Source organism: Castor canadensis, chromosome 10, assembly GCF_047511655.1.
Source record: "Castor canadensis chromosome 10, mCasCan1.hap1v2, whole genome shotgun sequence".
NCBI lineage: Eukaryota > Metazoa > Chordata > Mammalia > Rodentia > Castoridae > Castor > Castor canadensis.
The window spans coordinates 31,633,173-31,660,030 of NC_133395.1; the positions used below are offsets into that span (position 1 = coordinate 31,633,173).

Below are 26,858 nucleotides of genomic sequence, written 5' to 3' on the forward strand. Positions count from 1 at the left end.
AACATGTTTCTGGGCAACAGAGGACTTTAGTTCTAGTGGACTTTCCAAATAAGACCCATATCCTGTTGTGAAACTTCCTATCAGAAGTATTTTAAAGATAAGAGTAATTTTTGCAAATGTGTTTTAAGTCTACCTGTGTATAACATAAATGCCCCGGGTCCAAGAATGTAGCCACCATAACCGTTTCCACAACCGCAGGGAGACATGTCCGTGGTATTCTTACTGTTCGTGCTGTACATTCATGCATGGCCTGATATTGCTGAAATAGAGTCTTTATTTCTGAACATTCCAAAACAGCAGTGTACACAGTAACAAATATTAAGTCATATACCATAAGAAAGCATTCATTAGTGCAAATGGATTTTGTAAAAGGTCTATCAAAAAGATTTATTTGCTTTAAAATGCATTCATTTCCAGAAGCATTGTTAATAAAATGTTACAGTTTCATCCTTTGTAATAAAGTATTGAAAATCAATTGTGGTAGAGTAGCAAACATTGCAGGTTTTGAGTGCAATGAGCTTGTGATGCCATTATAAATATGAAACGCATGTACGATAATAAATTAACAATGAAAAAGACAAGACCTTGAACTCTGCTGTCTGGCTATCTCCTCGTAATGCTTCAGATTACATTGTGCTCATTTAACATAAAATTATGTCTCAAATTGTATGGTATATTTTTGCTGATATATCCCTAGAGCTAAAAAAATAGTACCTTACCACAAAAATATTTTTATGGCACAAATTTTAAGTTGTTCCATAGTGGTTCACATAGGTGTAAAAAGAAAATAGGCACAAAAAATAAAATTCCTGTAAACTATAAAAAAGTAAGATTCAAAGCATGTCATAGAACCCAGTTGGAAATATCCAATGTATTAAAATACAGAACATAATGAAAAGATGGTTAGAACACGTAAGTAAATTGAACAGGTTATTTAAAAAAAACTCATATGGCAAAGCATTATTGATACATCTCAATTCTCTCAAAAAGTGTTCAGGTACAGAGCAGTTCTACAAAAACTTCCTAGATCTAAGTGTCACAATACTGCAACCATGGGTCTGAGAATGTTGCAGTACCTCAGGTAAATATTTAAGTGCAATAATTAGTCTCTGGTGATTGGTCCACTGAAAAACAATGCAGTAAAGTTAAAATGCAAAAGGGAAAGAATATCCCAGCATCCACTGTTACCCAGCCAGCTAGGTAACACAACCCTCATTTTCACTTCTTTCCCATTCTTCAAGGGTACATAGAACTGCATCAGTAGCAACCATCTCTCCAATTTCCATCCCTCAGCGTGCTGAGTGAAGACAGAGGTTTTGGAGGCTGCAGGAAACTATAACGAGATGAAAAGGGGAAACCGAAGTTAGTGATCCCATGAGCCACATCTCTCATTCTGGTCTCCTCACCCACTAGTAATGACAAGCTATTGGCACTGCCCCAAGTTACCTCAAGGTTCACATTTCTAGGCCTTCACAGTACATGCTCATTTGCTGGAGCCCCAGGCCACAGCTTGGTGCTATGTATGTTGCACATGCATAAACTTGCCACATAATGTATAAAAAATACTTTTAAAAATTTTAGTTTAGACAGAAAAAGATAAGCTCCTCAATGGAAAAATGGCTAGAAACATACATGATGACTTCATTGAATATAAATGCCAAATAAACATGTAGAAATTTTAAACCTTACTAGTAATCAAAGATTTGGCTATCATTTTGGCAAAGAATTTTAAAAGAATGATAATGCCCATTGTTTGTTTAAGCTTGGGGAAACGTTGCTGGGCATCTGTGGCTCACAATTATAATCTTAGCTACTTGGGAGGCTAAGACGGGAAGGTTCACAATTTGAGGCCTGCCCAGGCAGACAGCTTGCAAGACCCCACCTCCAAATTAACCAGAACAAAATGATCTGGAGGTGTGGCTCAAGTGGCAGAACACCTGCTTTGCAAGTGCGAAGCCCTATGTTCAAATGCCAGTTCCACAAAAAAAAAAAAAAAAAAAAGTTTTGGGAAACAGACCCTCTCCTATAGACTGGCAGTAGCGACCTTTCCTTCTTGGAGATAAGCATGTATCCGTGTGCAGGGTCACAGGAATGGAGACACTGCGAATGTATTATAACCATGTGATTCTAAGGCAGCCACAAACACAACATAGCTCTGCATTAACTAAGGAGAGTGAGCCAGAACTTATTGAACAAACACATAACCACACAATTTCTATCTGGATAGTAACATTATGGGTCAGCCTTTATATACTCTTCTGTTTTTCAATAGTTTCTGAATCTGCTTTTGATCTGAACAACTATTATTCCTACTTAGAAAATAAAAAGCAAAACTATATATAAATGCATAATGAAAAAAATTACTTGTTCCTACTTCCCTTTCAATCTTTTGCTATGGTTTCTAACCTGCTAACCTATCTTCCTTCATATCTTAATTTCTTGTAAAAGTTATCTATATTTACTCTATTTTCTCATCAATCTCTCCTCCACTCACTTTTTTAAGGATTGTTTTTGTGCTATGAGTCACTCAGGATATCCAGTTCAAGAAGGGTATGTCATAACTAAGAGCTTGTCTACAATATTTCTTGTAAGAAACTTAACATTTGAAGAGAAAAAAAAAACTACACAGTCCATATTGAACTTATCAACATAAGCTGATAAAGCCCTGCTGAGTCTCACTAACACGTTTTTTTAAACCATGGGGCAGGGGTGCATGAGTACATTTTCCCATATTTTGATTAAAAAAAAAAAAACAATTGATCCAACACTTGCTTGAGATCCTACACTGTGCTGGGCATAGATCCGGCGTTGAGGATACAAAGCAGTGAGCCAAAGAACCAATTACCCTCTGCCCACAGAGCTTGCAATATTTTTTAGAGCTATCACTGTGAGCAAAGACCTGAAAGAGGCCAGAAGCAAGCCACAAAAATAACTTGGGGGGCGTGAGGGGACCTCAAAATCTCTGATGGAGCTTACCTAGTAAATTCAATCAAAAGCAAACTTTGTCAAAAGTGAAATGATGAGGGCGTGAAGGAAGAAGATGAGATCAGAGAGAAAGTGAGTTACCCACACAGGGACACCCTTCACCTTCCCAAGAAAGGAGGACACAAGTTGGACCATAAAGGAGAGTGACCTACTAAGGTTAACTGAGTCAAAGGACAGTGAGGTTAGTTCCTGGAGCAGCTTTGAATGTCAAACTGCAGATAAAGGTATGTAAACAAACCAAGGCTCCCACCTTCTGACAGGCTGTGCAATTTTGCTCCGAGGCAGGTTACCGCCATTTATTGCCAAGGAAGGTCTTGGAAGTGCACTGCGGCCCATGATCCCGGAAGCTGCAGCTTTGTTCGGGGTGGGGATTCCTGTGCTGGAATATAACTGCATGCCGTTGGATAAAGGCATATTACTGCTGCCTTGAACAGTTGGACTCACATAGGCTGTGGCTTTAAGGGGTTGCCGGACAGACACTGGGAAGTGTCCCATGCTGTGGACTCTGTGTTGAATCTGTCCTGGTGATGGAACTAGAAGAGAAAATGATATTCATGTGAATATCACACAACTCCAGAAAAGTCTGATATTCAAAGGAGCCTATGTTGTCTGAAAGGAGGAGATAAGTAATACAAGTTCCAGGCACCATTCAGTTGGAAAAAATTCCTTGACATGAGCCTCCTATCAATCAGCAACACTGTGGAGTATCTAACTACAGTGACCCTTGAACAATAGGGAGGTCAGGAGGAACCAATCTCTGCACAGTCAAAAATTCAGCTATAACTGTGACTACCCCAAAACTGCATTATATACCTAATGAAAATACTTGAAAACAATGAGAGATCACATTCTACTGTGATCTGCAATTTCCTGGAGAGGACTTGCCCAGATGGATGATCAGCATCACAGGGAGCTAAGCAGATACTTACAACATTCAAGCTCACCAGCAGCAACAGGAAGTGGCTTCAAAATGATCATGGCACATAGCAGCTAATATTAAGTAATACGACCACAGTAATATTTACAGTTATGAATTAATTCTGCATATTTATATGTTTACATTTCTCTCACCTATGATTGGGGCCATATATGGTCTATGTGTGCATAAACTTTGATAAATTTAACCTTTTTATAGTAGACTTGCATATATTTTATTACAGCAAATCATCTATCTCTATTTTATGCATTAATGACATATCTTTTTCTTAGTGTTTTAATATTCTAGGCTACAAGATTCATAAGTTTTTTCAAAACTGTCACAAATTAAGAAAAAAATCACATATATATAAATCTGTGTAGTTCAAATCTGTACTGTTCAAGGGTCAACTACAAATTTAGAGGCTAGTTCTAAATACAGCCTTCTTTCCTTTAATGAATTGAATAGTCTGAATTCTTATAAGACAAACACTACTTGCTCAGTGCTATTAGGATTTCTTGATGGTTGTTCTGCAAACAGTTTAATGAAAACAAAACAAGGAGACAATTTAAACACTGTAATTACAGAAAGAAGAGAAAGGTGATGTCTGTAGGTATAAATAACTTATTACAAGCATATTTTTAAATAACATTCATTATGACACTTATCTCATACAGTTACTTCAAAAATTAAACCAATTAATTTACTTAAAGCCATAGAATTGTGCCTGGCACTGTGTAGTACTCAATTCAACAAGTATTATTACCTTTATTAACAGCAGCAAAACCTGCAAAATGAAGGAATTTTTCTAGGTAACAAACCTTACAAACGTTATCAACTTACTGGCTCAATGTTGTACATCACTTCACCTTAAAAAGCAATAAACTATTAGGCAGAAATGTTTACATTTTGTAATCTTTTTATTCAAGGAAAAAAAAATAATAAAATAACTTCTACTTGGGCACACAATTCTGCCTGTATGCAAAAAAAATTTTTTAAGTCCATTAATTTTTACAAGTTCAATATGTGAATTTGGCTCAATATCTTCTGAAGCATAACATAGATAAGGCACATAAATCTTAAGTCCACAGGCTCAATGAATTTTCAAAGTGAACACGTGGTAATAACCAGTCCTCCTCTCAAGAAGCCCCCTCCCAGGTACTACACCCCCCAGAGGCAACTTATTTCCACTTTTATCATCACGGACTTCTATCCCTATTCTGAATTTCATATAATTAGTACTGTAGAGCTGCTTCTTCTTGGGTCTAGCTTCTTTCAGTCAAAATTATGTCTCAGAGATACTATTAATCCATAGTGTTCCACTGTAAGAATGTCACAATCAATGTATTCTCCTCAGGATGGAAAGCTGGGTTTTATGAACATTCTTGAACATATTTTGCTAATCATATGCATTTATTACATTGGGTAATACTAAATTCTACAATTATTAGGATGAATGAATTTAGCAAAGTTGCTAAATCTGACATCAAAATATATAAAGATCAACTGTATTCTAAACTCCAGAAAACTAGGAGGAACTAAAATTTGAGAAAATGCTATTTATAAAAATATAAATACTCAGAAATAAATTTGACTACAGATAGATGAAACCTGTACAAAGACACCTTTACCTATTGCTGAGTCACGTTAAAGAAGACTTGAATCAATGAAGGACTGACAGTTTCCCCTTAATCGAGAGACCTTAGTGTTGAGTCTCCCAAAATTAATCTATAGCTTCAATAAAAATTCCAATTTCATTTGAAATAAAATTACAGAACAGAACAGTTTTCAGAAATGAAGTACTACTAGTCCTTTTATCCTTTCTACAAGATAGATAATTGCTTGGTTAAAATTTAAAAGCTGAGTAAGGGAATCTAGTTAAAATCAGCATAATCTCAATTTTATAAGTGAGAAATCAAGAATTATAAAGACTATAACTTGTCCAAGAGTTTATAATTCAGAAAATACCCAAACTCAGGTCTCTTACTATAACACTGTTCTTTCCATACCATGTTGCCTTTCCAACTGTCTCTACCTGACTTTTGGTCTTTCTGGAAAATGAAATGGTCAAGAACTAGGAATCTTAATGATAGAAACCCAATATGCATACATAAAGGAGAGTGACTCAGAATGTTCAGGAACATTCAGAACATACTCAGAACAGAACCTCAACACTCAAAAGCAAAAGGTATGACTGACCTTCACTAAACAGTAACACTTCTTGGGGGCTTTTCCTCAGTATTATGTTTGACTTATAAACTTTTTCCCTATTTTCTTTTCTTTTCTTTTGCATATACTAACTGGAATTCTAGTGTAACAAATTTTCCTTCCTTCCTACATAACAAAATTTCTTTTCTTCCTTCCTGCATAATGAATTTTCTTTCCTTCCTTCCAGTGTAACAAATTTTCCTTCCTTCCTTCCATCCTCCCTCCCTCCTTCCAGCATAACAAATTTTCCCTCCTTCCTTCTGTCATAACAAATTTCCCCTCCTTTCCTTCCTCCTTTCCTCCCTCTACGCATGGATATTCACATTACTCTACCAGGTATAATCTTTTATTGTAATTATTTAGTCTGTGGTTCAAATTGTCTCAGATTTGGCCATTGATGTTTCTTCAAACTGTTTCCTATATCCTTTTTATATGTTCCCATGTCTAGCACTTCAAAACTAGACATTCTTGGTCATATACATTTGATTCTATTTTGGGTTACATATGGTTTTCTGGCACCCAAATATTCAATAAACCAACATTAAGTTGGAGTCAACAAAAATTCCAAATCAGTACCATATTTGCTATTATCAAAACCATATTTCTCCCACCCTATACTGACACTGTTGCTTTTTATAATCAAAACACAAAATTGTATATTTCTCTTAAATTTCTTCATGCTATATTTGGTCTGTTTTTCTAAGCTACTGGCATAAAATTACTCCTCTCAGTTTCATGCCCTTAGCAAATTCATAGTCTGTGTCATTACATGTCATTAATTAACAGGTCAAGCCCTAGAATTCAGCTCCATGGCGTGCATGCATATTCATTTGTTCATTCACTCAAGCGTTCACCAGGAGTTATGTTTAGGCAACATGCCAGGCACTGGAACAGAAAAATCAAATAAACTAGGATTTGAGCAAAGAGAGGAATTATAATCTGGCAAAGAAGACAAACATTGACAATTAAGTGTGGAACAGGATGAGTACCCCTTATTCCAAATGCTTTGAACCAGATGTTTTGGATTTGGGAATATCTGTATATACATAATGACATATCTTGGGTGCTATGGTTTGATTATGAAATGCCCCCCAAAGATCCATGCGGTGAAGCCTTGGTACTATAATTTAATTTAATTTTGGTTTTGTGATGATACTGGGGCTAGGGCAGGCATTCTACCACCTGTGCCACTCTGCCAGCTCTGGGTGTGCTACTTTGAGAGGTGCTAGAAACTTTAGGAAGTACAGCCTAGCTGGAGCAAGTAGGTCACTAGAAGTGTGCCCTGAAAAGATATGCCTTGTCACTGGCTCCTTCCTATTTCTTCTCTACTTCCTGGCCACCATGAGGTACACAGCCTCCTCCATGTGTTCCCACCACCATATTTTGCCCCACTTCAGGCCCAAAGCAATGGAGCCAGTGATCCATGGACTGAAATCTCTGAAACTGTTAACCAAAATAAACCCTTCCTCCTTTTAAATTGTTTCTCGCAGGTGTTTGTACAGTGATGAAAATTCTGGGGATAAACCCAAGTCCAAACACAAAATTCACTTTTATTTCAAATTCATTTTGTTTCACACATATAGCCTGAAGTTTTTAATAATTTTGCGTATGAAACAAAGTTTCATGGTACAGAATTTTCTACTCGTGCTCTTGTACCAGTGTTCAAAGTTTGAGCTCTTGGAGCATTTTGAAGTTTGGATATTTGGATTAGCAATGCTCAACCTGTACATTAAATAATGGAGGCAAGAACCAGAAATCTACCCCATTCAAGACTTGTTTTGGAGTTTTTAGGAGAGTATTAGGGCCAATAAAGAACTAAAGACTTTAAAAAAAGAATATAGTGTTACGGGTGCATTCTGTAGGTAAATAGAAGTAAACTAGATGAAGAAAGGTAGTGAAGAACTCCAGGCAGAGAACAGCAAAGGGAGTCAGAACGTCAATAGTGGTTAAAAGCATAAGTTCCAGGGACAATCAGACCTGTCTTGGAGCCTCTGCTCTTACTCCTGCCAGACCTGGGGAAAACTGCTACTTAACCTATCTAAAACTGTTTCCTCATCTGTAAAACTGAAATGCTAAAACTATCTCACAGAGTCACTGGTAGTACTAAAGACAGTAATACACATAAATCAGTTAGCTCAATTCCTTGTACAGAGTAAATGCTGTCATTTTCTTTTTGGGAACTAAGACATAAAGAAATGTAAAGACCACCACATATAAGGAAATATACTAGGAACCCAAAACTGGTGTGAGGAAGAGGCGGTTAAATATCACTTTGGATACAGACAGACAGCTGGGTGATGACTCTTGGCCAGTACACTCTGCACACACTTCAAGCCTCCCAAGTTTGGGTGTATGAACATTGGTATTACAACCTATCTTCCTCCCAGCATCAGTGTAAGATGATCAGTGTAACCACAACACATGTAGGAATAGGGAGTATAAATCTGGAACAACCATATCCCCCATATTCCCACAAAAACTGAAAACACACAGCACACTGGGTTTAATGCTTAGCACATTGCTCAGTGCTAGGTAAAATGAACAGGACCAGATAAACCATGGATTACGTGGTACACCAAATGGAGTGGACAAAAACTACACACCAGCATCAATCTCATGATCCTCCTCCCTCAACCTCCCAAGTGCTGGAATATGAGGAATGCGCTACCACATCTGGTGACAAAACTTCAGACACTAAAATATAACTTCCTTTTGGGAGAAAAATGCTATGGAATGGTGAAAACCTGCTTCTCCTGACTATAGGTGTGGATAACTGCTAGAAAGAAGAGAATCTGCAAAGAAAAAATATTTTTATATGATTAGTGGATAAGTTAATGACCATTGAGTATATCTGTTATCCTAAGACATAAGAGTCTACATATAATTTACTATTGTCATTAGTTGGTATCACAGGCACTGATTGGTAATTATAGGCATTATTTGATTACAGAGGGGAAATAACAAACAGTAAGTTCTAAGACAAGGAGAAAACTTTCCATTAGTGTGCTTAAGTAAAACAGAAGAAATGGAAAAGATATTTTCCTAGTGATATTACAACTAATTTTAAAAAGCTAGGTGCTGGTGGCTCATACCTATAATCCTAGCTACTTGGGAAGCAAAGATTAGGAAGATCGTGGTTCAAAAGCCAGCCCTATCTTGAAAATATCCAACACAAAACAGGGCTGGTAGAGTGGCTCAAGTGGTAGAGTGCCTGCCTAGCAAACATGAGGTCCTGAGTTCAAACCCCAGTGTGTATGTGTGTGTGTGTGTGTTTGTGTGTGTATAAACATTAAAAAAAAATTTTACTTACTACAAGATTGTATTCTTGAAATTCCACTTCCAGCCCCATGCAGGCTGGAGTCAAAACTCTGACTGTTCCGCACGGTGACTGGAGAACTAATGTTGCTGCTGACCGCAGTTGTACTAGGCGTCCGAGCTAGGTTAGGCATACTTCTTCGGAGCTTATCTGAAAGAGAAAAGAATTTTATTAAGTTAAAAACCACAAATTTCATGTCGATTCAAATACTTCCTTTCAACAGTAAATAAATTAGGGCTAGTGGAATGCCTCATATAGTAAAGAAACTGCCTACCATGTGTGAGATCCTGAGTTCAAATCCCAGTACCTAAATAAATTAAAACCCTGTTTTGCTCAGGAATAATTAAAGGCACCATGAGCACCATGAACAAAGACAGAGAATTAACCATCTCTAGCCTGGAGAATTCCACTCAACAGACTGTTGCTAAAAGAAAACAAATGTTCTATAAAAAGAGATAGGGCCTAGCTAATCAATTAGCTGTTTGCTCCTACTCAGTAAGTGAACAGAACTGTATCAAATAAGGTTAGAAAATAATTGTACAGTCATTTAATTTTAAAAAAGCTAGAATAAAGTTACTTGTTTTAAAAATCTAGGAGAATCAAAACTACTGAATTTATTACTAACATACCAAGATGGAATTAATAAAATTCCAACTGACATGTCTTAATATATCCAGTCATTACATCAACATGACCACATTAACATCTGGAAAGTTTTAACTCTTATTAGTATGCCAACAAATGTTTGCACACTTGCAAAAAAGACCAAGAAATGCTTCCATTTCTTTTCCCTTGTTAAACCTATCTTTTGCCACCAAGAGGCAGCAGAGAGTCATATACAGATCTCACTGAGGCCAAGATATGAAACTGGCAATAAGACAAATGCTACAGGACAATTGTTTATTAATTACCACACCCCCTCCCCAATTAAAGAGCATATATATCAGGTTACTCAAGCTCAGAAAATAAATGGTATATTTGAATACTAAGCCTAAACCTGTTCAAGCCCCAAACTAAATCCATTACTTTCTCCCCTTCACAATTTATTCTACATTACTTAAAGTCACAAGTTTCCCCAAATTCACCTGCCTTCCTCACCCAGGAATTCAAATTCTGTCTAATATTTAGTGAATTTTCCACCACCACTAAGTTAAGTTCTCATTATTTATCACCCACATTTTCACAAAATCCTCTTATGTTCCCCACAATCCATCCTCTGAAGCCAATTCCACTCTTCCTAACACCAGCACACACTTGGTCACCTTCTGGCTTAAATCCTTCCAACTCTAATTCCCCTCTTTCACCTCCACCAAAAAGCCCAAGCTCCTGAATATAGTTATTAAGGCCTTCAAGGTATAAACTCTACAAAAACCATTAGCCATATTTCCTGCTACCAAATACAGGGGCATGCTCTCTTGTACAGTAAGCACGATGGTCTCTCCACTTGGGCACCTTTCCTCACTCTGTGGAAGGCATAAACAAACAAGGGAAGAAATATTTATGGCATGTATCTTCTTTCTAGGCACTCTCTAAGATGTTGGCGGTACCACAGCACATACAACAGGTATAGTCCTCACCACTCACAGAGTTTGTAGTTTATACCAGTTTTTCTCAAGTTTTTCTTTCCATTATCAATCTTAATGAGAAAAACTAAAATAAATTTAAATTTAGTTTCTCCCTAATGAGAGAAATTAAATATTAGAGAACAACATTTTGAAAGGTAGAGTTGAACTTTTAGAGGATATCAACCATTGTAATCCACCCCTTAGCTTTTTAACTTCCATCAACTCTACACACGATTTTTATCTTTATTAATATATGCCTCATTACACTAAAGGGTACATGTCAGGACATTCAACCTTGTGGTCATTTTCTTTCATGCTAAATCAGAGCACAACACATTTGAATACAAATGTTCCTCCTTACTCACTACTTCCTCTACATTATTTATACCTATTAACTACACCTCTGTTCTGCAATTTTTCCATTAGGGAATAGATAGAAAATTAAATAAGCACAACAAACATATACAAAAAGTATAAAAGGAAAGTACAATAAGAAATTTTGGAGAGTACTATGATAGAAGCGCAGGCAAGTATTTTACCCAACTTGCTAGGTTTTGCAGAAACTTGAAGAACTAACACAATTATTCCCTCCTCAGAGGAGTTTGTCTAACACTTCCTTGCTGAGGTATCTGCCACTCACTTATTTCCTAACTGTGCATATTTCTAGAATAGGAATAATCCAATACCGCCACTGACTACTGTGTTCCTTATTTTATCATTACAGTAATTTTCCCTTATTCTCTAGGGATCCCTCTTCCAAGGTCCTAGCAGATGTCTGAAAGCACAGATAGTATAAAAACCTACATACTACATTTTTCTATATGAGTACACCTATGATAAAGTTTAGATTATAAATTATGCACAGGAAGGATTAATAATTTATGAAAACTTATAAAAGTTCTTTAAAAACTTAAGAATTATTTCTGAGATTTTTTTTCCATTAGTAGTATCTACCCACAGTCGACAGTGGGTAACTGTCGACTACAGACAGCAAAACTTCAGTTAAGGGGACTACTACATCTCCTTGAAGCTTTTCTTCCGCCCCATCACCACCCCCCGGGCTGTGGTACTGAGAACCAAACTCAGGACCTCACACATACTAGCAAGCACTCTACCCACTGTGCTATATCCCCAGCCCTCCTCCAGGCTACTTTTAACAATCATGTATCTTGTTTCCCCAAATTCCTATTAAAGTCCCTAGTCCCATGCAGCAGACACTTAATATACTGTAATACATAATGTAGGCAGTGTATACAGTAGAAGTGAGGAATTAAAAGAGAAGGAATATAGTCTTAGAGCTACATCTAGAGCTTCCAAACATCACAAACACTGTTGTGAAAAAGAGCCTCAATTACTTCCAATACATAATTTTTAGGCAGCAGAGAGACAAAGGAAAATCACTGTATGCTATTAATTAGAGAAGGAATTCCACTTCGATGTTTTAAAAAATTCTCTCCAACTATCTACAATGAAAGTTTTTAAATACACAGAAATATGTGAAATAATACCATGAACACCCACATATTTCCTTTTTAGGTCTACCAACTTAATTTTGCTGTATTTAATCCACTTTCAAGGGCTGGAGGCATGGCTCAAATGGTAGAGGACGTGCCTAGCAAGCATGAAGCTCTAAATTCTAACTCTGGTACCACAAAGGAGGGGGAGAAGCAGAGAAAGAGAGAGAATGACTTCACCTTCACATAAACATTTGTTTGCTTTAGTTAAACAATATAAAAGTTGTAGACATCTTGACACTTTAGCCCTAAATTGCTGAGTTTTCTAAGACTAAGAAAATTTCACAGGATCACAATACTTTCATCACATAGGCAAATTAACATCATAACCCATACACAAAATTTCCCAAACATCAAGATTGTCTTGCATTAAGTTTTTCCCACTAAACCACAAATCCAGTCAAGGTTTATACATTGCTTATGTCTCTAATCTCTATTAATTCAAATGCATCAGTTTTGAAAAACAATCTTACTCATATTTAAGTACCAGGTCAACTTCACAAAGCTTTAATCATAAAATATGCTTCTAAAAATAAAGCCTTCCAAGTATAAATATTTAGGACTCTATGACTCTGGGAGCTAATCTGTGATCTCCAAGTTGTGTCATACCATCTGGAAGTCAGATTCACTTCCCTGTCAAACAATTTAGAAATTAATAACCACACATACACTTTAAAGCTCAAGGAACACAAAGCAATGTCCCAATTCTATCTTCCTAAGAAATCACCAATTTCAGATTCGAGGACTGAGATGCAGCAGAAAACTGGAAGAACAGACTAAGGAAATTAAATGAATTCACTCAGGTTCAAAAGGCAGTGAATCTCAGCACTCTGTGGGTCAAAGATGGAATAAAGAAGAGACGTGGCTATCCAACAAGCAGCTATCTTCCCCTGCCAGTCACCACAGGGCACAGGGGAGACCCTCATGCTACAAATGGCTGCATGTTACTGAAAACCCTCACTGTACCTGAAAAGGTACAGAAAGGCTGGCAAAGAATCTTCAAGATTTAGTTATTTTTGATATCTGACAAACTATTTGCTGTCTGACTTTTAATTCTATGATACCCAGAAATATGCCAATAATGTTTATTAGCTATCTAATTTTATTAGCTAGGCAGTACAGGAGCTATGGAAACGATAAATATAAATATGTATTTCTAACTTAGTTGCAAAGATTTTAAATGGATGGGAGTGCTAATGATTATTTTCACCTGTTTATATTATTTTGACAATTTATAAAACACTGGGTAGATTAATTTCAAAGCTACCATTCTTATGTCACAATTTAGTTCAAATAATATTCAGGGGTAGCAAATAAAGGATCAGATATCTGAGCCACATGCTTCACGTTTAAAAAGGACAGGAGACAAATTTTATTCGGCACATCCACTCTAGGCAATGTACCATTCATTATTTAATTTATTCCTTACAGCATATTTAGGTTAGGAGAATATATACCAGATGGTTGATATGAAATTACAGTTAAGTTTCATAAGAGATAGATATTATCTTGTCCACATTTTAGATCTAAGGAAACCAAAGCTTAGAGTCTTGAGAAACCTCAACATGGAAGGCTAACTGCAAGACAAGACTAGAACTCAGGATCTGTTGGACATCAGAACCTGTGCCCCCAACCAGAAAGATAATTAGTCAGAAGTCCTAACCTTAAAATTGTCTTTGTTTTCCATCTTCCTTTGTATGGAGAAACCAGACAATCTCAGAAAAATAAAACTCCCATACATAGACCCTTACTGTAGTATGTCTCAACTTTCCTGCAAGGAGTATTACAGCAGCACAGGTTTCAGGGAAACATAATCCTTTCCAAAACAGTATTTCATAAAAGCAGGTATCACTTTTCTCAGGTGCCACCAACAATGGTGTAAAGGAAAACAATTCCAATGACAATACTAATCAAGATGCAGAGCTAGCACCTGCTTGACAGCCGGACAGCAGTGTTCAAAAACACTTGATGGGAAAATCTTCCAAGAAACATCTTTGGCTGCCCATCTCTCAATTCCAACATGGTGCTATGTGACATCCAGTCAGCACCAACAATGCAGCACCATCTTTCTGGCACTATGAGCTTTAATATATTAATCACTAAGACATCCTTTAGCTAACTAACATGCTTTAAATTTGCAATCTGAAGGCACTGAACTAACAGCAAAGTTATGAACACAGTATTTTAAATACTTTCAAATGAACTTTAAATTCACAGGAATGATACAAGTACAGATTAAGCAAAGGTAAAAACTAAAAATGTGGTTAACGGTTGATCCCTAACATAATTTGTATTTAGTCCAACAGTATTTCTAAATGCCATTTGACCACTTCTAGGCCTAACTTTAAGAAATGGTTTGATATAATAATTAAAGGCTATAACTATATAAATATGAATACTTTTAAGTGGTTTTTTTCTCCACATTATATGGGATTTGCTTGGGAGGGTCTGACAGATCACTGAAAACATATCATGCTTAAAATATTACATGATTCTCTCCCTGTATTTCTTGCAAGTCAAGAAGTCTACCTCCTGGGACTGGACAGGAAGATAAATGAGGAAGACAAAAAAATATGAAAGAATGACATGCTCCAACTCACTATGTTGCCGTTTAGGACACCTCAACTTCCTATTACCATGCCAAACATCAGCCCCATAATCCAACTGCTACAAAGATCTTAGTTCTTGATGTCAGCAAATCAGAAAGACACATCCCAAACTTTCCTTAATTCAGGACATGCAAGGGAAGTATCCTCTCTAAGCATTTTTGTTCATGCCTGCCACCACTCTGAGCTAGGCACAGGCAGCAAGAGGCTGACAGTTGTGTGAAAGATAAGGAATGACGCACCTCAGAGCCTGTGACTGCATGGGGCATGACACTGCCCATCCTAAAGCTGTACGACCAACAACATAAAGACACTCCACACCTGTAATTCTTCCAAGCCAGTTACATCATGGCAGTTTCCTGGAAGTTATAAATCTGTAAACCTGGTATACATAACCAGAAGATGGTTAATTTCAGATGTAAGTTTAAACCAAATTGGTAAGTTCTTGACAATGAACTTAATACATCTAGAGAACCTTTACCAATTATTTATACTGACCTTAAACCGAAACCTACCTGCATTGGTCCTATTTGGTTGCTGGTCTGGAGTTTGGGCTTGAGGAGAATAATACTGTTGCTGCTGGTAATTATTTGAAGGAGAATACTGGGAACTGGGGCTCCTCCTACAATCCCGGATGCTGGAGAAAGTCTGTGAGTGAGGGATTCCTCTTTGGAAAGGTGAACATCTTGGAAGACGAGGCTGGGGTGGCGGCAAATGATCAAACTCTTCCTCATCCTCCAGACTGTATCGATCGTATTCTTGATCACTACATGTCCCTTTTTTTCCTGAACTCAATGATACACTGGAACTATGTCTCGAGACAGATGCTGAAGTAGAAGCATAATCTTGCCTGAGACCTAGAAAATAAATAGAATTAGGAGATATTTTTGACCTAGCTAACATTGAATTATAATCAAATATTTGACAAAAATTTGTTCCAATAAATTATTCAAACAGAGAGTCATCATCTTTTTAGTTCATTAAATCCCTCAAAAAGCAAACACATTTAGCTACCAAACAGATATATAATATTAGACAATTCAGTGTTGGAAAAGAACTGCCCCCCATTCCAGCGAAAATTAAATATACTTATGAATTTCCCCTATTCAACTCTGGAGATATTTAGGAAGATGGAGTATAGGAACACATAGATGACATAGTTTCCTATGAATTACGAGAATTAAAATAATCAAATCTCTGCCTAAATAAGAAGTCGGTCTGCTCCCTTCATCCAACTTTCAAAGTCAAAAGGAAAGTTTGTTTGAGATACAAATATTTGCTAACAAGGTCAACCCTCTTTTATTCCTTTCTGTTACTAATATTACTTTTCAAAGCATACTGATGTTTTTATACTTAAATAGTTTTAGGTCACTGTAAATGGCAACATCCAGAAACAGTCAAACTGAAAGTTTCTCATTATTTAACTCACTGCCCATACTGAAAAAAAAATAAAAGGGTCAGGCACAAAGGTTCACGCCTGTAATCCTAAACTACTCAGGAGGCAGACATCAGGAGTATCCAGTTCAAGGCCAACCTGGGCAAAAAGTTCACAAGACCCTACCTCAAAAATAACTAACACAAACACAGTTGGTGGAGTGGCTCAAGTGGCAGACACCTGGTTCACACTCACAAAGCCCTGAGTTAAATTTCCCAGTACTGCATAAATAAATAAGCAGTAGCCTATTACTGACTACTTCTCCACTCAAAATGCACCTTATTAAATCCTGTATAAGCATAACATTTCATAGTAGCTTTGATTCATTCTGAAAGCAGAATATTGGAATGCTGTTGCCCTAAAAAGATACCCCAAAGAAGAGTTCAGTTCTGTGATCTACACCTTATTTAATATTGATATTCTATGTGGGCACATTAATTCCTTTGAGGTAGCGCACACCCAGATTATTTGTAATTTTATTGCAGAACTAATGATAAACTGCCCCATTTCCAATTATCTACTCCTCCACAGTTATTTACTCTGAGGTGTATCGATGCATTTTTGTTTGGTTTCATTTTTGAGACAGGATCTCACTATGTAGCCCAGGCTACCCTCAAACTCATGATCCTCCTTCCTCTGGACTCCTTTGTGCTGGGATTACAGGCATGCACCACCATGCCTGGCTCAATGTATTTTTAATTCAGTTTTCCTAAAGATAACTCTGGTTCCACATGCAGTGCTAGGTAGTACTATGCACCTGGTTTCCCTCAATGATAAGATTCTGCAAAATTATTGAATAGCACAATAACTAGGGTGTTGACAGCCATATAAAATCCATCCATTTTATTCAGATTTTTCCAGTTTATTCGTGTATATACATGTTAGTATTAAGTTCTTTATTTTATTACCCATATATTTGCAAATGCTGTACATCAAAATAATGAACAGTTCCAATACCACAGAAACCCTTTTCATAACCACATCTACTTCCCTCTCCTTCCACCCCTAATCCCCAGCCATTTGTCCTCCATTCCTAAAATCTTGCCATTTCAAAACACTTAAATAACGGAATTATATAGCAGTCACTCAGAATGATTCCCTGGAGCTCCATCCAAGGTGCTGTATCAATGGTTTGTGGGGTTTTTTGTTTTGTTTTGTTTTGTTTGTTTTGTGGTACTGAGGTTTGAATTTAGGGCCTACACCTTGAGCCACTCCACCAGCCCTTTTTTTTTTTGTGAAGAGTTTTTTCTCGATAGAGTTTCCCAGACTTTTTGCCCCAGTCTGGCTTTGTACTGTGATCCTCCTGACCTCTGCTTCCTGAATGGCTAGGATTACAGTGAGCCATTGGCCCCCAGCTGCTTTTTATTGTTAATACTTTGTGGCATACCACATTTTTTTTAGGTTGATTTTCTTTTATTTTATTGTTATGCTGGGTGCAGCACATGTGGCATTTACAAAAGTTCTTACAATATATCAAATATATATCACAATTTATTTAACTATCTGCTTACTAAGGACATCTAAACTAATTTCAGCTTGGGGCTATTGCAAATAAAGCTACAAAGAACATTCATGTACCAGTTTTTGTGTAAACACAAATTTCAACTGCTCCCAGATAAATACTCAAGAGTGCATACAATGTCCAAAATACCAATGTTGAATGATCAGAGTGCCTAGAATCTTATGATGCTCTTAAGCATATGATAAACATCAACCCCTCCACCTACAAAGCAGAAGGACACAGGAGAAATAAGCAACTCGCCCACTACCTGGGGCAATGTGCCTGAACCTCCCCATCTCTTAAGTGGCAAGTGGAGACCTCACTTTCCTAGTTTCAAAGGACTTACTTTCTTCTTGCAGACGAGCCATGATCTGCACGTCAGTGAGGTCCTGTAATTTATACCCCATGGAGATAGAATCATCCTCCAACTCTGAAGTACTCAGCTCACTGTCAACAGATGACTGCGGACTGAGAGGGGAGCCCCTGGAGGCGTAACCTAAACCACAAAGAACGCATGCTTACTGTTAATTAAATAATATTTAGTTTAAAGAACTGATATTGGTATATAACTTACAATTCATATGAGCAATACTCTTGTCGTTATAATGTCACAAAAATGACCAACACATCATTTTATTGTCAAACAAGAAACACATCTTCACATACTCGTAACTTGTATGTACAGAAACATCTGTTTACTATTTTTTCAAATTCAAGTTTCAAAAATTTTAAAATCACTCTACTATCTATAAAATGTTTGTTTAAAGGATATACTTCATGTTCTGTGGATTTTTGCTTTTGCTTTTTCCTTGTGGTGCTGGGGATCAAACGCAGGGATTCGTGCATGCTGGGCAAGCGTTGTACTGCTGAACCACACCCCAAGACTTGTTATGTGTTTTATTACACACAAAAAAATTGCTAATGCTAATATCTAATGGCATGGTCTGAAAGTGTATATTCATCAAAATGGAATCACACCAATTCTGAAACAAATAAGGTAATGGTGAGACCATCATCTTATGGGAAGAAAGAAAAAAGCCACTACAACTATTCCTTCTACAGAGCCCTATCTTTAAAAAATGGTATAAAGGCTTGTGATCTTCAATGATTTTAAAAAAAAAAAAATCTACTACCCAAATTGTGCTTGACGTTGAATCAAAGCACATTAGGCACTTGGAAACACACAACTACACATGTGTGCGTTTGCTAAAGAGGGAAGGCAGTCTATCACACACAGCTGAGAGCAAGCTGTGTATCAATGGTGCTAGTGTGCATTTAATGCTAGACCTTTTTGTACCCAATATGTTGCACCATAAACACTTCATTATAATAAGATTACCCTCAACCTTCAGCAGAAGGTAGATATTGTGCTTAGTGACTGAATTGCAAAGCAAGCAGGTAGTCAAGAAGTTGAAATATTACCTGTTCTTTCAGGTGTTAGTATTGCTTTGTTTGAGGTTTTAGAGAAGCTGGGAGTATTAATGCCATTGCTATAAGGGCTGAGTCTTGCAACAGGACTATAAGGAAAAGCCAGGGAGGCAGTTGAAGAGAAGAGACTCCGCCATCGGCTAGCTGTCACAGAAGCAGAAAACAGCAGTGGTTAGCTATATGGAAGCAGATTTGTCAGGAGGAGAAAGTGGGGGAAAAAAAAAAAAGAATATATATATATATATTCTTTTTTTTTTTTAGAGAAAAGAAATGGAAGAAAAAAAAGGATAAAAGCAACTTTTCATAAGAATATCTTAGCCAACTTTCATTTATCTAAGGGAAAAATTGGCAATGTGTAATGTAGGGCCCCATTTACACAACCACTAAGAAAAAGCACTTGAAGACAATATGCATGCATGCAAATGGAACTTTAAGTTTCTACATCAGAAATGTTTTCCATTTCTAAATAAAGAAGTCTTTAGAAACTGGAAAATGTTTTCAATATTAACCATTTACAGTCCTAAATTTCTTCAGTCAGTTTTCAATATATTTAATATCAGAAAAGATTGCCCACAAAATCTTTTATGATCCAAATATAAGTGTAAGTATTATTACAAATACATATATAAGCAGAACATGTTTCCACAAGTGGAATTGTTAGAGGAGACTAAGGGAGGAGGAAAACAATGCTAAATGAATAATACTGAAATATATCACATCTGTGTAGGAACAAGACACAACAAAATGCACTAAGAACTGTTAACAATACAGGGTAGGGGAAAAGACAAGGAAGAGTATGGACGGGGAAGCTGACTGACTATAAAGTACAAAATATTTATAGGTAAAATACCAAGGCAAAACCCCACTGGCCAATGAACACATGCTTAAACAAGGAAAAACAGGTTATGTTAAGGGGAGGGAAATAGCGGTAAGGGAAGACAAATGAAGAGGGTAAAGGAGGGTGAACATGACTGAGGTACTTTCTACACATGCATGAAAATGGAACACTGAAACCTGGCAAAGTCATTTCAAGAAGGGGAATGGGAGATGAGGGAGATTAATGGAGGTGATGAACCAAACTAGGATATTATATATGTATATACATAAATGTCACATGAAACCCTCTGTATAACTATCACACACTAATAAAAATGTTTAAAAAAAAAAGAAACTACACATATGTACTTTAGTGTTGTTGGTTAGCAATATAAAGTGATAGAGGAAAGAAAATGAGGTTGGTTGTGTTGGTAGAGACCAGAAGGGTTATGCAAACCATGCTAAGGAGCTTTTGTCTTTAATGCAAAGTCATGGAACAAACTAAAGCAAGAAAGTTACAACAAAACATTTGTCTCTTAGATAAACATAATCTCAGTTTTCAATTTCTACTGGTAGGATTTAATGACATACTATCCAAAAAGGGAAAAGTTAACAAATTTTGGTATTAAGCCTACTTAGTTCTTTTAAATAGAATGATACTGGAATGGGGCCCGCTGATGACTTTGATAGTCTACATATAAGTTAGGGATGCAAATTTAGTGGACTGAATCTGTTCTGTTGGATGTAGATTTATGTATTAAATACTTTGATTGTGTAATACTTTATGTAAATACTAAAGGCCAGGAGTGTGGTTCTACCTATGGCTTTGTTTAGCCAGGAACAAAACAAATTCAGTTCACATGGATCTTGAACACCTGACACTAGTAATCATACATAAACTTTCTGTTAATCTACAAATCTCTGATCTGATCCCTCTGTGGTTCAGTTCTTGTGGCTGATTTAATTATTAACTGTTTTTGGATGACTATGTAATGAATTTAATATAATAATATATAACTTATCTACCTACAGAATGGTTAAGCAAGTTGCCCTTAAGTATTGGTCTAGATTTTGTCAGGTGGTATATTAATTATAAGGGAAGTTATATTTATGATTAAAATAAATAGAAGGCTTAATTTCCTTGAAAAAAAATTTTTGGTAGCACTGCAGTTTGAATTCAGGGACTCACACTTGCTAGGTCAGTGGTCTTACCACTAGAGCCATTACCCCAGTCCATTTTTTGTGCTGGGTTTTTTCAAGAACTATTTATCCAGAGCTAGCTTTGAACAGTGATCATCCTGATTTCTGCCTCCTGAGTAGCCACCGGCACCCAGTGAAAAAAATCTTTTATGGAAACTTGCACTTAGGTTATAGCAGAACTATTTAAAAGGGCCTGAGTCCAAAACAAGGTTTACGGGAAAATGGTCTACAAACTAGCACATGTATTTTTACACCAAAATGTAATAACGGCTGTTTTAGATCACTATTAGTGATCTCTTGGATTTTTTTTCAATACTTTACAACTTTTCTGCAGAGAACACATTATATGTGTGACTATTTAAAGTAGGATTATACACATTAACCCTTGAGTACTATTTTGATACGGAGTTAAAGTAACAAATGAACTGTACTTAAAATGAGCAAACGATCTAATTCTCACATTTCCTAACCTGACCTAATTGGTTTATTTACCACATCCAAAATTATCACTTCTTTGTTAACCCTTAGTTCTTTGATCATGAAAAAGACCCCCAAAGTCATAAAAATTTGAGTAAATCAAACCAAACATCATGTGCTGACTCTTCATAGGATATATTGCGGTAGTTAAAAATCTACTTTTCATGAAAAACATTTAGACATGTACTAAGCAGGACAGCAAATAGACAAAAAATATAAATTAGGTTAAAGTTTACTTTTAAGCTGAATAATATGGTTTATATTTGCTGAAAATTTGACAAAACTGGAAGGAACAAGCATAAAAATGCTTTGAAATGTATTCCCCAAACCCCTCTAATGAACCATGCTAACTACTTCTCAGCACCTGGGCAGCTGAGAAGTGCTTAAAAATGAGAAGTGGGATGGGAAGAGCCAATGAGAAATCAGTTCCAAAAGTGGGATTGTTACGATCCTTGTAAGAGTCCATCAAGGTTACTTAAAAACCTCTTCCTTTTGTAGGGAAAGAAGTAGGCAGAGAAACTATTCACAATGATAATGCTTTCGGCATCTGCAGTCCATGGGGGGTGGGGCTGCCCAAACCTAGTTCCCAACCGACACAGTCCTGTATGTCCCTTTCCTCCTGTAACATACTGCATTTCAGCAGCAATTTCCACTCTGGGCCAGCACAGACATGCACTTCCAGTTCCTTCACTTCTAAAGCAACAACTTGACCCCGAAGTATACTGCAAAATAGGGGCTAATGTGCAGCACACACTAGGTAGCTGTTCTCACCTCTTCAAACCATTTATTGGAAGTCTCTCATTAAAAATTCTATATTAAATAAAAGGTCAGTAGTTCTTTGTGACCACTAACTTGCTTAACAGATGACATTTTATACCAGTTTGATCACTTGCCAGCCAAATTACAGTGACTGTGTGTTCTCATCCACAGATGCTGGGTACAACACATCACGAGTAAACAGCCTTCATTATTCTATACAGAATCTACTGTAACCCAGGCTCCCTGCACAATGGCACGGTTATTGTGGCTGTGACAGCAAGATCCCAACTAAGAACACAATTAACATCTATTGCAAGAAAGAATGTTCTACATTGTTCTTTGGCATTGGGGCTTTAAAGAAGAGGGGGGAGAATTATTGTAGAGGCAAACTCACAGAACAATGATGCTCTATTTATACCCAAACACATAGTAGAAGAGAAGGGAGAAAAGGAGCGGAAAGGATCACATCCTCCTTATTCTTCACAATGTGAATCAAGAGTTCTAAGAATTGTTAACAAATCATTTTTTATAAAGAACAAACCAAATTTTTTTTTTTGATGGTAATGGGGTTTGAATTTAGGGCCTTGTGCTTGCTAGGCAAGGGCTCTTCTACTTGAGCCATGCCCCCAACCCTAAAAAGAACTTTTAAAGGAGCCATTTTAACTTTCATTCAATTATGTTAACTGATTTTTTTAATATAAATATGTTAAATTGTTTGAGAAACTCAAAAATGATCATGACCCCTATGGAGAAAAAGTGGATGATAAGCTTGTCAACAGTGAAATTTTCCTATATTCTTCCTCCGAAGTTCTATGTGTAAGGAAAGGACTAGCTATAAGAAAAATTTGAGATGACATGAATTATGCATTTTTCATTTAATTCCATCACTAGAATAGCACAGAGTTGGGCCTAAACAGAATGATGCATTGATTAAATGCATCATACTTGGCAAGGTTTTCTTTCCCAGATGCCTTAAGCTAAAGTGCCTCCCAGAACACTTCTCACTGCATGCTCTCTGGAACTATGGAAGCTTCCTTTAATCAAGACCTTTGCCACCTCTTGCCATATTATCACAAACTGCTCTTTAACAAATTGTACCAACACTGCCCTCAGCAGTCCTGACATCACCAGCAAAGCTTTGTCGGTCAATGAACTGTGTTACTCTCCTCCACTGAGGTACTACTGTGACCTTTTGTCAATTCCAAGAGTTTAATGCTATTTAGGTCATCTCGCTATTGTTCTCATCCTTTGCCACTGTCTCATACCCACCTTTTGAGTCCTTCTGAAACTACCTTGTTAAGAACATACTCTTACTGGGTGAACTTGCTGCCTCATCTAATAAGCATTTTTCACTGAAATGAATATGATAGGGTACTAACTTGCACTAATAGCTCATCCATCTTTTTGTGCCTCCCTTCCCCCTTAAAAAAAAAAAACCTGAATGCGCTTAATGGTCTACTTATTTGTTGTCTATACATCTTCAGAGCTGGCTGACTTAAACTATAACATATTTGTGTAGTTATTTTTGTACATCATTGAGAAACTATGAGGAAAAATAGATTTGATACATTTCCCACTGATGAGATCAACATGATAACAAAAACAGTAAGTTTAGGAACCTAAAGTTCTTTTATTCCCCCACTGGAAATTATTCTGTTAACAAGAAAATTCCCCAAAACAATGACATTCCTATGATTCCTTAATCACGTTTGTCTAGACACTGAAAATATAGGAAATAGTCAATCTTTTAACGTTGCTTCATAAAACCAGTTTTAAATTTAAGAACCAATATGACCTAATTCACATGAAAGAAAAAACTGATCTAATTAAAATATTAGTGATAATTTTTTAATTAATGTAGTACTGAGCTTAAAGATTAAGTGACCCTACAATACATTCTGTAGGCACCATTTTCATACTTCCTTCTCACTACAGAGGTGGGCAGTTCAGTATCTACAAGTTGGCACGCAGTATGGACGCAATAAATCCTAAGTGTAATACAAACTAGCAAGCTGACTATTATTTGCTTACTTCATACCACCCTATCTTGACACCTAAGTCATTTTGGACAACTTCTTAAAGTAACTATAATTTAATGTATTATCTTTGAAGACAAAGGTTAGTCTGATCAGATATTTCAAATCCACCGGAGGCTCAGTGAATACATATACCTATAGGAATGCTTTATTAGTACTTACTAATAACTACTAAATTATTGAACTTTGTTAGTATCAATCTCGTGGCTTCCAGCTAAATGACTTTACATTATTAATGAGTAGGATAGCCAATACACCAAAATTAGTTAAACAGGAGTCACTGTCTAGGATAAGCTAGTTCCTACTCTGCTGCATTGCACAGTTAAAAGGAAGAGTTGTGCCAAACCCATTAGTTGGTAGTAAACCATGCAAGAGGGCCACAAAGCCCCCCAAAATCTTGAAATGCCACTATTTAAAAAAAAAAAAAATCATGGCTGGAGGTGTAGCTCAAGTGGTAGAGTTCCTGCTTTGGAAGCATGAAGCCTTGCGTTTGAACCCCAGTCACATCAAAAAAAAAAAAAAAAGGAAAGAACAAAAACAAAAATCAAATAGTTCACAATTACAATGCTTGATCTTGCTTCTGCCCTGAGGAACTGGCCAACCTTCATTCAAATCTTCATAAACAAAGCCCTGTGCAATCCTGACCAAAAAAGAAAAAAATAAAGTACTACAGAATGATTCAGACACCCACTATTTACAAACCACATTGAGAGCCATTCAACATACGCCAACAGATAGAAAAAAAAAATGTAAAGCTCAGTCTCCAGTGGTTACTAAATATCTTTCATAGAAACACACTGCACATAGCATTTTCCTGCTCCACAGTCATGCTGGGAAGTCTATCTGGCCCCTATGTTCCTACCTGCTTTTTAAAATTCATTTCTCCCTACTTGAGTAGGCACCCACTATCATGACTATAAAATAACAGATGCCAAAGACACTAAAATACATTGATTTCTCCCCCTTCCTTCCCACTTCAATCTCTAAAGAGCAGCTATTGCAGAAGCCAAGTAAGCTGGAGAACAAAGTGATATAGTTAGTACAGCAAAAGCTCCATGAAGAACTACACTTGGAACAAAGTAAGGACAATCATTATTCTTCACTAGATGACATTAAATCTAAAATGTTTCTTAAAGATGGAGGACCCTATCTTGTTGGATACAATGCCACACTAGATAGAGATGACACATGTGAAAGCATGCGGCCAAGATAAAGTCAATAACTGGACAATGCTGAGGTTATTAAAAGCATCAGGGCTGGTGGGATTGGTTCTGCACAGACTTATACATGGTGTACACTTTAACATACACTTAGTGTTTTAACTTTGAGATTAGATATAAATTTTATGATGGCACAGCCATAGAGATGGTGGGCTAAATGTCTGAGACTGATTGGGAGACCAATTAAAGAGACTTCTCTAGCAGATCTTGTGAGATGAAGTCTTCAACTAACATGAGCAGGATACCTGGTGAGAACATGTTCAGTAATCCACATTTTGATCTGTAGGAAGTGACCCAGTGAACACAGGAGTGGAGAAAATGAGGAAACCAGAGTCAATACCATGTTTCCTAAGAACCTGATGTCATCTACTAAAACAAGGTGAGATATGCATGCTGAAATGAAAGGAAAACTTGAGTGGAACTAAGATGTTATTGGACATATCTTTGTGCTGGTATACAGTGTAGTTGGGATTTAGGAACGAGAGTAAGAAAAAGATTCAGGGAACATCAACAAATAGGTGTTGGATGAAGGTGAAGCCATAGGTAGGATGAAACTACCCAAAGAGAATGTACAGAAGGAAAAGAAAAGGAATAATTAAGAATAGATAGGAAAAAATCAGTAGAAGACCCTAACAACAGTCACTCAGAATAGTACAGGAGGCTCAAAAGCTGGTAGAGGCCAAGAAGAAAAAGACTAATGCAGAAGAGTTAAGTTGGGAGCTCAAGTTAATAGTGGCAACTGCTGCAGAGTTTCTGTAAGTGGAAGACTAAGAAAAACGCTGCTAGCGAGGGCAACTTGGGTCCCTAGTAAGAGCAGACTCCTAAGAGGAGGAAGAAAAGCCAGTGTTAATAGATTAAGCAGATATGAGGAACAAA

The 26,858-nt window shown here is 36.8% G+C and overlaps 1 protein-coding gene across 5 annotated transcripts in view; it reads right to left on the bottom strand.

Annotated features, from left to right (window-relative positions):
* Window positions 1-254: 254 nt before the first annotated feature.
* The window catches only part of Slain1 (SLAIN motif family member 1), a 65,642-nt gene continuing 39,038 nt past the window's right edge, over window positions 255-26,858 (bottom strand). For 2 of the 5 annotated variants that reach the window (XM_074043175.1, XM_020152762.2), the window contains exons 3-8: window positions 19,469-19,618; window positions 18,393-18,542; window positions 15,626-15,967; window positions 9,420-9,575; window positions 3,236-3,518; window positions 255-1,333 (exon numbers count right to left, since the gene is read on the bottom strand). In XM_074043175.1, the coding sequence (XP_073899276.1) occupies window positions 1,258-1,333; window positions 3,236-3,518; window positions 9,420-9,575; window positions 15,626-15,967; window positions 18,393-18,542; window positions 19,469-19,618 (1,157 nt within the window). In that variant the 3' untranslated portion in view covers window positions 255-1,257. The remainder of the gene's footprint in view (window positions 1,334-3,235; window positions 3,519-9,419; window positions 9,576-15,625; window positions 15,968-18,392; window positions 18,543-19,468; window positions 19,619-26,858) is intronic. The other 3 variants (XM_020152760.2, XM_074043178.1, XM_074043177.1) reach the window with 2 other exon arrangements.